The 12,691-nt window shown below is 42.0% G+C and overlaps 1 protein-coding gene across 1 annotated transcript in view; it reads left to right on the forward strand.

The window, feature by feature from the left end:
- Positions 1-12,691, forward strand: part of LNPEP (leucyl and cystinyl aminopeptidase) — a 297,916-nt gene that overhangs the window by 169,577 nt on the left and 115,648 nt on the right. Inside the window, exon 4 of the mRNA XM_078675434.1 lies at positions 5,559-5,690. Coding sequence (XP_078531560.1) covers positions 5,559-5,690 — 132 coding nt within the window. The remainder of the gene's footprint in view (positions 1-5,558; positions 5,691-12,691) is intronic.

Consider the following 12,691-nt stretch of genomic DNA (forward strand, 5'->3'; position numbering starts at 1 on the left):
CTGAGCCAATCAAACACTCACACCCAGTCAAAAGATCTGGGTTTGATCCATCACCGTTCTTTAGCCCACTCTGCCACCCCAGTTCAGACATGGCTATATGCAAATCGGTCTGACCCTGTGCCTCATGGGAACAGTCCAGCCCAAACTGCCAAGCCATGTCTTCCCTGGACCGGAAACAAGCTTCCGAGGACCGGTTTCTGGCATTCCAGCCGTCTTCAGCCCGGCTTGCTTGAATCCAGTGGCAAAGTGAGCAAGGGACTCACGTCTGAGCATACCCTGCCACACTTATGGCGGCCAAAGCGGTACAAAAAGGGGGTGGTGATGGACGGAGCATCTGAGCCAATCAAACACTCACACCCAGTCAAAAGATCTGGGTTTGATCCATCACTGTTCTTTAGCCCACAGTATTATCAACATCTATAGGCACACATTTAATGAAGTAACCTAAAAGTTGTGGCGTGGACTCATTCTGACCGGCTGAAACAGCCTCGGGGCACCTCCTAGTCCCCAGGCGGTTAAAACGGTTTCAAGAGGTTCCTACAGAAGGTATCTAACTCTTAGCGAATTGTAGCAGAGACTCCTTTTCAGCCCTGAGATGCTACATATTTGATTGCCATCCATTTCTCTCCAACCAGACCTAAACTCCAGTAGTGGATTAAGTCTTCGGAGACTGGTTAGTTAAATTCCTGTTAAAGAGACATTGGGAGTAACAAATAAACCTGCAAGTGTTTGAATGCATTAGAGTAGATTGTCAATTGAGCAGTTTTCATTTCAAACTCAGAGTGAACTTCACAGTAAGACAAGCTCTTGGTGGTTTAATTTGAACTATCTTCAGTGAAGGGAATGGTCGTTGAGCAGTGCAGATGTCTGCTGGTTGCAAGTATTTAACAGAGCCCTGAAAATGAGGTGTCCAGGGATTAGTCAGCTTAGTGTAGCTTTTGTTCCTTTCCAACCATATGAGGTGTTTTGGTGGGGCCTAGATTCAAACCGATAATAACAAGAGTCTTCATGCACTGTTGTCTGTACAGATTACCGCCTGAAAAACATGCAGTTAAGGCTGAAGCTTTTTATTTACCATGTTACTTTCTGTAAACATTACAGATAGCATCAATAATAATAATTGATCCAATAATTAATTAATTTATTACATCCTAATAATGAACCTCACCAATTACTGATTCACATTATAAAAGTGGCAAGAGCATGAGAAACCCTTCCTACCAACCTGGGGAGCTGTATATGTATGAGTGAGTATGTAGTAACTGGTGTTGGGTGTCTCTATGGTTTTGAAAATGGTAGTCCTCTATGGTTTCGAAAATGGTAGTCTGTATTTTAGAGTGGGTGTATCAAAGGTTATATTAGGGTATGAGGAGGTGCATCAGATTATCACGTGGATGATGACATCAGGGATGTCATCAGTGAAGTCACTGAGCATGTCATGAATGATGTAGTATGTGACGTCATCAGCAGCGCATTGCAGGGGTGCAAGTTATAGTTGGCTGAACTAACTATAACGGCCGAATTTCTTTGGTTTTGTACTAGTGAAATGTCCAACTAATTATAACGTCCCTGAAACCTATGTTTTTTTCAGTGAATTTCTAAGGTTTTTTAAATGCTAATTTCTAACTATAACGTCCCTGAAACCTATGGTTTTTTCAGTTAGTATATATATATATATATACACACACACTTGCCTGGCAAAGGCAGCGTACCGTCCTCCTAAGTGTCATGAAGACGAAATCCATGACAATGTGATAATGCTAAATCCGTACTTACTATTTTAAACACAAGTGCAGCATTTGAAATGCACCGGTCTTTTCTCTTTCAAACCGTCAATCAACATCAAATCATGCTGAAGGCATTAGTTGCCTGCACCTCTCCTAGTCCTTGAAGAAGGAAACCTGCTTCACATTAAGTGCCTAAAGACATCCTTTCATGTGCAGGAAACTATTCCTGTTCTAACCTCATCCCTAGGAGCCTCTTCCTCTGCACTTCAGGCAGCAAACATATGTCTTGTTCATTTTCGATTAAATGTACTCGAGAAGCACAAGGCATTTGTTTCCTCAAGCCAACATGCTTTCTGTAAATCCCCACACAATAAATACAATTCTTACTTAGAGCTATCATACCTACAAAGCTTTAATGCAGATACCCACCGTATCTTAACAATGCAAGCAAGTTGACTTGTGACCTACGAAGGGTGGAATACAATGCTGCTCGGCTCATAACCATACTAAGAGAAGAACATATGTTAAGCAATTACTAAGAAATATGAATCCCCCTTTCAAGCAAGATCGATTTAAACACCTTTATCTTGATTCAAAGAGCACTCCTATTTTTGGAGTTATATTAGGAGCTAGGTTGTGATGAATTACCAGCGCCTAGCACTGACAGCAGACAAATAGGAATGTAATTTCTGGTGGCTATTTGACCTCTTTCCTGCAGTAGAACAACGTCCGAGGTTGTTGTTTGCATGCAAAGCAGACCTGTCCTGTCATGGAGGAGAAAAGTAATACTGATGTTAGGAGTGTTTGGGAAGGCTTTATTTTCAGTTTCTTTTTGAAGGTGGAAACATTTGGTGGATTTTTCAAATTTGGGCACGGAGCATTCCATAGCAGAGCTCCCATAATGCCTCCCGACTTCTGACCATGGATCTTCTAGTTGAGCCTTATCTGAACAAAAGATTAGCTTTGCTGGATACCTGATTCCTCTTTTGGATGTAGTTCTAGAGCCGTTTCTGACGCAAGCTTTGACGTAGATGCAGTGTTATACTTTCTTCTTTGTGGCATGTGGTAGCCAGTATAATCCTTTCAGTGATGGCATAATGTTTAAAGTTTTAGGTTCAGACATAAAGGGGCTGCTTTGTTTAAGGTGTTGCCTTTCTGTACATCTTTCTTTGGTGCCCCCATGTAGACTGTTTTTTGAACTTGTGCTCTTTCTGCATGTCGTTAATTGGTGCTCTCTTGAAGACCATATTACAGTAGTCCAGTCTCAATAGCACCAGGGCCACACAGTTGGCGCTGGAGAGGAATTTAGAGTAACTGGGGAATCCTCTTCTGCAACATCAGTTATAGGTTTGGTATTGGTTATTCCCTTGATATGGTGACCAAATGTAAAGGCTGAGTCCAGCCATACTTTTGAGGTTTTTTCAGTTTTTGCTAGAACCGGCATGGCTTCTAGTTCCTTTGACCAGCCAAGAAGGCTGTCATCAACAGGTTCTCAGGATTTCTGTTTTTAAGGAATTCAAACATAGGTAACTATCATTCACCCGATACATATCTTCCAGGCATATGGACATGACAGAGCTATGTTTCTTCTGTTTGCTTCCTCAGGAATAAAGTTTGGTGTCATCTGCATACATTTGAAAGCAGAGTTTGCTTTGCAATATCAGTTAGATGCTTGGTGTTCTACATATATTGAATAGATTCAGAGGTACAAGGGATACATACAGGACCCCACATGTGATAGACTTTACTGCAAATGATGAGGAACTAACTTTGACTTACAACTCCGCAGGATGCATGCATACTAGGTAATCATTTTGAAGTAAATGTTTTGTATTGTTCTCCCCACTGCTTGAACCTGCTGTGAGGTCCAACATTTTGGAAGGTGCTCGTTGGAGGACATATCTTCTTTGTCCAGGCTGCCACTATTTGCAGTGCAGATGCACTGAACCTTCGTCAACCTAATTGACCATCTTGATTTTCATAAAGACCATTCAAGATGTGAATATCCATGCAATGATTCTTATCTTGAACTGTGTGAAACAACCATCTGATTGATTTGTCATCAGGTTTCGTTCTTCAGCTAAGCTATTGAAGCGCTGTGTGTATAAGAGTGCCCAATTAAATATATGCCTCCATGTCCCACAGGCCACACTATTACTGCAAGCATGCTATGTCTAAGAAGACCATGACAAATGACGTGCAACCCTATTTCAAGCCCATTATTTAGCAATAAAAAGGATAATACAATGTGAGTTAAATGTTGAAATGGGTCATTGATAGACTTGGAATATCAAACGAATGGCTAACGCTAGTGTTAAAGCAGTGTCTCCTTATGGCCAAATGAAGCACCTATTCTTAAACCATGTTATGTTATAACCAAACTTTTTTTCTAAATGCCCAGTTCATCGACTGTAATTAAATCATTGCTTCTCATGGTTTTGGATTGTTCAAATTTGTTGAGATATTTATTCTCTGCAGTTATAGTAACGGTTGCACATTTCAATACGTAAACGTCTCCCAGCACTTATCCCTTTGTAATATATGTGGACAAAATCAACCCAACTATTTTTATTCCTGCTCACATTTCTTCTTTCCAGACTGCTATAGGGTTGAATTTGGCTCCCTAAGGAGATCCCACCATGTTCAAAATTATTTATTTAATTGATCTCTAGTCTGTTCTTTAATTGTAAACCACTTTAATACTTTATTAGTGCACAAGTATTATCTAAAACTGTTAATTAAATAGACATGGACTTTCTCAAGGAAATATTACACAATACACATCTCCCATCTACTAGCACCCAAATAAACAAATTAGTAGAGGTCTTGGACTAAATAAACAATGGGACCACATCCAATTCCTTAAAAATACTATTTCTGTGTATTATATAAAAATCCCTCTCCACACATGGTATTAAATGGAACAACCACTCTGCAAATGTTGTTATTTAGAATCATACTACTAAATGATGTCTTCACCCTAACTTGAAGTGCACTGAAAATTTCTAATTGTTGTAAATGCAGGTTCTACTGAACAACTAATACATTTGGGGCCTATTATGATGTGTAGGAAAACCTTGGACTTTAGATGAGAGGCTTTCCGAGCCTCATCGTCCGTTTCACTTCCAACTTCCTCGAAAGTGAAACCAGCCGGTCATTCGGGCTGGATCCTGATGGGCTCAAGGAGCCCGTGGACCAGTCGGAGACCGGCCCATAATCCCTATGGATGACGTTTCCGCCATAGAGATTACGATACTCGCTTTCCAACAGGTTTTCCATGCCAGGTTTTCTGACATGGAAAGCCCGTCAGAAAGCGAATTTGAGGACTCCTAGCAGGACCCCTTTTCTCTTTGCGGCCTCTGGTTGGTGGCAAAGTGGCCACCTATGGTGCCCCCCCATGTTAATCCCTTCACCGCGTGGCAGGCATCTTTAGGTGCCTGCCACACAGTGCAGGGATGAACAGAATCTCCCGGTTTATGGCTGCAGCACAAGCTCCCATAGAGAAATGGGAGTATGCAACCGTACCATGTGCACTCCTATTGTAATTGTGGTGTCGGAACTGCTGACCGGAGGTCAATCGGTCCCGAGACTGCGACAATGTTGGTCAGAGGGAACTCAGATCGACATCGTAATTGAGCCCTTAGTGTCAATATAATGAAGAAATACTATCATTTAAAGAAGCATTTGAGACTGGTCCTCTTTTGAGGATAACCTAGAAACTGAGAAGAAATTATGCTTTGCGCATTAGTTATTTGTTTTCTTGTACACCTATCACAGCTTCTCTCTGTTGCCTGTAATGCATGCTTTATGGTAGTTTTGTTTTGTTTGCAGTTTGCGACTACTCAATTACCAGATGGGACTGTTCAAGATGAATTTGCCACAAGTGTAAAAATGAGTACTTACCTAGTAGCCTTCATTGTAGCCGATATGAAGAACATCTCCAATATGACTGATCAAACCATGGTAAGTTGAGAATTGTTATCCTTTATAGTGCATAGCGTTTAAATATTTCTTTATAAATGGTATTACTTTAAAGTAATTTATACTTTTGTCTTCGACTTAAAGACAGACACATAATTTTTCAGTTTCTTTTATCTGAAAATATTGAAGCGATTTAGAAGCAGTGGGTTTGTTAAATATTAGTATTCAATTTTTCAATCAAGATGTTTCTTGATCTCAACAGATTAGTTCCTCATTTCCGATTTTTAAATCTCTCTTTAATTTAGCATTACCAAATTAAAAATGTTGGTATTTTTGGCAAATGCAATCTCATAATCTAGAGAGTACCTCCTTAAAATACTTAGGCATTTGTCAACTCCAGAAACCTAGCATACTTTGCTACAGAGCACTCTAGATGTCTTCTGACCACTCAACCCCATCCATTAGAAGCATATTTAGCTGCTACTTGGTCGCGTGCCCTGATATGTGATGACTTTCTCTATTAAAGGTTTTTTTTTTTAAAGCACGCAGCATATTTTAAATTAGATTCTGAAAGGGAGAGGCTGTGATAGTGTAGGAGGTGTGCATAAAATGTCTTTGGTGATTAATTGTTATGTTAAAGATTTTTATATAGCGCACGTACACCAAGTGGCTTCATGGCACTGGGGTCCAGGAGAAACTGCTGCAACAGAGATTTTAGCCATATGCTTGTCGGAACAACCAGGTCTTTAACTATTTCCTAAATGGAGCAGGGAGGTCAAAGAATGAATCTCCAAAGGGAGAGAATTCCAGAATTGGGGAGCCAGGACCGCAAATCTTAGTTGCCCATATTCCTTCCGTTTGGAGGACAGAATGACCAACAAATTCAGATGGGAAGACCTAAGGTCCCGGACAGGAACATGGCGCTAAATCCGGGAGGATATGAGTGCTGGAATGTTGCCATGGAGAGCCTTAAAAACGATGCACCCCAGCTTAAATGTGCATCGTTCGGCTGCTGGAAGCCAATGAAGTCTGACCATTAATGGAATACCGTGGTGCCATTTAGGCTGATAATAAATCAGTCTGGCTGCCTGATTTTGCACTAATTGCAGACGTTTGAGTTGGTATGCCGGGATGCCCACGTACAGCGAGTTTGAGTAGTCAACACGAGAGATGACTAAGGCCAGCACAACTAAAGTCAGGGCTTCAGTGGTAAAAATCTTCCTGATCCTACGCAACATTCTGGGCTTTCACCGACCGGTCTCTGCTAATGGTGATGCCCAGGCCTTTAGTTGAGCATGCTGGTAGTGGAGGGGTTCCCAGTTCAGATGGCCAGAAGTTGGAGTTCCAAGGGTTAGCTGGCCTGCCAATAAGGATAAGCTCAGTTTTATCGGAATTCAGTTTCAGATGGTTTCTATTCATCCTCTTGCTAATAAATCGCATAGTGGATTGGAAGTTGAGAGCAGGCTAAGCCGAATGATTGATTTCAAATATCAATTGGAGGTCGTCGGCATCATTAAAGGTGCTGATCTTCATTTTTACAAGGGAACGGATCAGGGGCAATAAGTGCAGGTTAAATAAAAGCGTCGAGAGAGAGGAGCCCTGCAGAATTCCACAAGCCAGTTTCATTTTGGGGGAGGAAATGTGAGCAAGACGAACAGCCTGAGAGCGATTGCTGAGAAAAGATACGATCCACTCAAGAGCCAGGCCCCGGATTCCACGCTGCTGACACGATCGACCAAAAGATCGTGGTCGACCGGCCAAAAGATCCAGAAGTACCAAGGCCTAAGTAGTGCCTAAGTCAGCCCCTTTCCTAAGTTCGTCCACAACGGTAAGGATTAAGGTCTCAGTAGAGTAGTATTTTTTGTCTGGAGTGTAATTACATCTCCAGCTACATTCAGCTTGACGCAGGGCAAGTTTCTTAAATTTTAAGACGTCGTGGAACCAAAGTTGTGCTTCATGAGGTTCTCGATATTTAAAATATTTTTAAGAGAGCAAAGCTGTTGCTAGCAAATTCGAGCCAAGATTTGATATTTTCAGCTTGGTTGTTAATAGACTGCTGCTCAGCCGGAGCGGCCTACCTTTTGGAGAGTTTTAGGACAATGAACATCGGAGAGGATAAATGTTATAAAGTGATCTAACCACGTGCAAGTGGTGATCCTTAAGTTAGGGACCCCAAGATTAGATCTCCAGACTTAGTCAAGCATATGGCCCTTGACATGTGTGGTCACCCTCGCATGCTGGGTACAATTTAGCCCAGAAAGTAGTTCTGTCAGTTCAACAGAACTAACACTTTACCTAACATCATTGACCCAGTAATTCAATTCTCCAATAATGATGACTTTTGCATAGTTAATGATAAATTGGGAAATCATTCCACCCAATAACTGGGAGAGTAATGGCATATGATATGGGGGTCTGTAGATCAATACACCGATCAGGGAAGAGTGAGGGGAATCAAGTTTTTAAAATTTGGCTGTCGCCAGATGGTATACCAGCCACAGCTAGCAATGTGAAATGCTGCTTTTGATGTATAATCGCTGTGACCCCTCCTCCAGTTTTCCCTGCGCCCCTGTTAGCCTGGATAATGTAATAACTATTGGGCACTGCTTGTTGTAGTTGTTATAGATGTAGTTGAGCCATGCCGTCCTACGTGACGGTTTATCTATTGTTGCTACCTGAAAATTAATAAACAAACTTTAAAAAAAAAAAAAAAAGAAATATTGGCACTGCTGCTAAAATATCCGAGGTGAACTCTTCTGTGAGCCAGGTTTCGTTGAGGAGGAGCATGTCCGGTTTATCAGAGTCCAAAAGCTGGAAATTATCTAGTTGGTGCTTAACTAGAGAGCGGATGTTCAGATATGTGACTGTAAGTACAGTCTGCTCAAAACCCATTCGGGTTGAAGGGTTACAGATAATATTTTGCTTGGTATGACTCTCCCGGCAGGGGGGTGTCAGATAGATTACGGGAAAGGAGTCTCTATGCTTCAGAATCCCAGCATTATCAAGTTTAATGCGAGTGGCACTATCAAGAGTCTTACTACAGTATAAAGATTTCCACTAGACACCTAGGGGAGTCCAGAGTAATGTAACTTGCATGGACCTCCTAACATTTTCCTATCCAGTTCTGGGATCTGTGGGAGTCAACAAATCCTACTAACCAGCGTTCCCACACTCCTGATAAAAATGGTACCTCACATGCGTGGCTTGGCCTAGCACGTGTGATACAACTGAACAAATCAGAAAACGGGACAGTCTTGCCAATCTGTGTGTCACCCACCCATTGACTGTTAACCAAATCACTCCAGGGAGCTAATAGGGCTAAATCTGCTACTATAACTTTTCTGTTGTTGATGTAAGTTATTCACACTTCTAAAGGTCAAAATCTCATGTTTTCATCATCATTCTCTTATGTGATGTGTTATCACTCAACAGCACTTATAGTTTTCCTCTTAAATAGTTTCTGGTTACAATGTGTTTTACCATATATCCTTGAGCTTATGTCCTGATCTGCCAATTTTAGCCCCCCCCCTTCTTTACATAAATGACACGTGATCCTGTACCACATGTTTAAAAAACACATTGACAAAGCCAATAGAGATCAAATAGGCTAGACCCTTTTGCATTGTGAATGCAGGCTTCTCATTGGGCTGGCAAGTTTTTCTCTGGTAAATCTCACTTAAGTTAAAAGTTGAGAGCATGGACTCATTCTTGCCCTAGAAGCCATTGACTAGCCAGAACTGTTTAATGCACAAAATGCACTGGTATATAAACCTATATTTCGCAGGGAAATGTTTCATGATTGTCCATGAAATATTGATTTCATCACCATAATGACGATCCTCAAACCACTCTGCTTAGCTTTAAAAGATTGTCATGGGTTCCAGAATTATGTGGCATGTAGGACCAAATTATGCTGGAAGGTGATGCACATACCCTGTCAGTATTATTTTTGTCCATTTGAGATGGAAACATTTTTGGTGAAATCTGCAAACTTTGAAAGCCACCTTATGTGGTAAATGCAGTAAATCCATAACGTGATAAAAATGTCCTACGTGAATAATATGGTCCTATATAGCCATCTTGGGCTTCTGGTAACATTTACAAACTAATCATGGTGAAGTCATCAGAACCCCTGTATGGGAATATTGAACCTCCTGTCAGCTAGGCCTGGGCAGTTCTATCAACTGCTCATCCTTTGGACACAGTAGAGAGTTCTTCTCATTCCAGATGTCCCTTTCTGAATCCTGAATCTTATTTCCAGCATACGTCACTTTCTCCTTAATTTCAACCACCTACTTCAATAAACCCTCAACTTTGTATTCCATTGCCTTTACTATCGCCTCACTAGTAGTTGGTGTGTGTGTGCCAACAGCTAATGCAGGGCATTCATGATCCTCAGTAGTATCCCCGCCACCGTACTCTGATCCGCATCATCGGAGAGAACATTATCCAATACCTTCAGATTCATTTTCAAGCCTGAGGCTTGTGTTTTGAAAAAGTTATCCTCCTGTGTTTTCTTTTCTGCCATTGCTGGGTTCCATCAAAAAAAGACAGTTGAGGGCTACATCATTGTGCCCTGCATCTCTTCAGCCTCCTGCCTGCACATCAGGAGCAGGTAAGGGATGTTGCAGTATCAGTTGTGATGCAGCTCCCCTTCTAGAGACCACCTCTTCCACTCCCCGCAACTTCAGAAGTCCACAGCAGCCTGGAGCCGTGACTACTATAGATTTCAGGCCATCAGACTGGGCCTGTCGAACTCCACTTAACCCCTTCGCTGCAGCAGCAATTCCGCCGCAGCGCTAAGAGGGGAGGGGGGGGCAGAGCGGCGCTCGTGGCGGAGCCGCTCCGTCACGAGCCGCGGTTGCGCTGTGCTCATGACGGAGTGGTTCCGTCATGGCCCCGCCCTCTCAATGGAACATCCAGCGCAGATGCGGAATTCGCGCCGCGCAGGCGCGCTGAGCGGGCCATGACGGAACCGCTCCGTCATGAGCACAGCTCAACCGAGGCTCATGACGGAGCGGCTCCGTCATGAGCATGGTAGGAGTTAAAAACTGTGTCAACTCGCTCACCCCGCTCCTTCAGTTGGGCGAGAGTTGAAGGACATCCATCATGTGAACTGGTGGGGGGTCCGATCCATGCGCTCCAGTACATGCTCCATTGTTAATGGGAATGCTTCTTGTTCATGACCGCCCCTAACCTGCATCAGGCCATGCAACCAGCGGGGTGAGAGAAACCTGGACCAATATGGGTGTGCTAGATCTTTACAGACATCTTATACCATGACTGGCCACGTGTCCCGTAGTAGAGTTCAGAGTTGAACAGTTGGTGAATCACTCAAATGAAAATGATTACACTAATTTGAACAACCTACAAAAGAATGAACCACTGATTGCATACATTTGAGAACATTCACTAAAAGTGAATGCTTAATATCATAAAGCATGCAGTCAGTGCAATGTCTGGGTCTACTGCTAGAAGACATAACAAATGTACAGTAGAATTCCTCCCACCCAAAAACTCAGCATCTTTTCTTCTCATCTAATGAGCACATTAAGCATTCAGGACTTATAGATCATTATTGGCACTTGGTTTTATGTGTAAAGGCACAGATAAGATGAATTGATGTTTAATGGACGTGTATCACAGGAGAAGTCAAACACTATTGTGCTTAGAAACATGATTTTCTGTCCTTCTGTTTACAGCTTAAAAGATGGTTTACTGTTAATTTCTTTGTATAGATGTTAGAAATCTTCTTAGTATCTCTAGAGGAGTTAGTTAGGGGTGGTCCGAATGGAGCCAAAGACTTACGTTTTGTGTTAAAGTTCTTAAAGCAGCCTAGTCATGTGCATCTTCACAGAAACAAAACAAGGTCCTCTAACTTTATTCCTTGGCTTACCTTTGGTAGTGTTGGATGAGATGAAGGATTACTCTCCCAGAGAGAATTTAGGATGCTAGGTTACACAAACTATAAAAGCAAGACAGTTTATAGGTAAATATTTTAAATGCACAAATCATTTTTGGGAAATCAGTAAAAATTTATAAACTAGATACCACAACATTATGAAAGTGAGAAGTACAGATCACGAGTGATAAATCGGTTTAGTTGTTCCCAGTAATTGTCAGTGGTGCAAATGCATAGCCTGGGTTCAGTTATAGTTTATGGGAAAAGGTACAGGGTATGTTGCCACTTTTATTAGTACTTAAAGGCACAATGAAGCCAAACAACTGCTGAACTTGTGTTTTACCAAAAGAAAAACAATGAATCCAGTGATACGAGACTTGTATGTGTACAAACATCCTTCCATGGTTTGATTGGGTTGGATGCCCTGGTTTTTGGTGTGCAGATTCTGTTGAGGTCAAACTGGGTCAGTGGGTGATGCCAGTGGGAGAAATCTGAACCGGAATCAATAGAGTCGCTTGTTGGAACTTGAACTGTATTTTTTTCACAGTGAAATGAAGCACTTATTGAGACCATACATGTCACATTGTATGAGGACTGGGACTGTTGGTTCATTCAAGGCCTTTTGATGCTTTGCAATAGTACCAAACGTTTTCTTATTTTTAATTGTGCAGCTTTCTGGTACGAGGCTGGTTATACTAGGATTGCTTAAACTACAGATGAAAAAAATCTTAAGAAATGGAGATTAACTGACTTGGCACACATGATGCCAGAGTCTGTACTGGGCCACAGACAGACCCACATTGTCTCCTTTACTATTCTAGGGTTAGCTTTCAGAGAAAGTTGCTGTTCAGGAGGTTATTGTAGGATTCTGGATCCTCTCCCTCCAGGTCCACACAGCTGGAGTAGAGGCATTGAGACTCTGGCATAGGGACTCCTGTCTGCAAATAAGAGAGGCACAACAGTAGACTGGTGGCTACACTGGGCCCTGGAGTCAGTCAGCTGGGATAAGTGAAAACCATTCTTCTGCTTTTGCTAGCAAGGTAGTCCTGAAACCAGCTTCGCCAAGCCTTGACCGTGCTATGCATTTAGTAAGGTCATTTGTATGGAAACACTAACCTGCTTCGAAAAGCAGAAGTGCACT

This window comes from Lissotriton helveticus, chromosome 2_1 (genome assembly GCF_964261635.1).
Source record: "Lissotriton helveticus chromosome 2_1, aLisHel1.1, whole genome shotgun sequence".
NCBI lineage: Eukaryota > Metazoa > Chordata > Amphibia > Caudata > Salamandridae > Lissotriton > Lissotriton helveticus.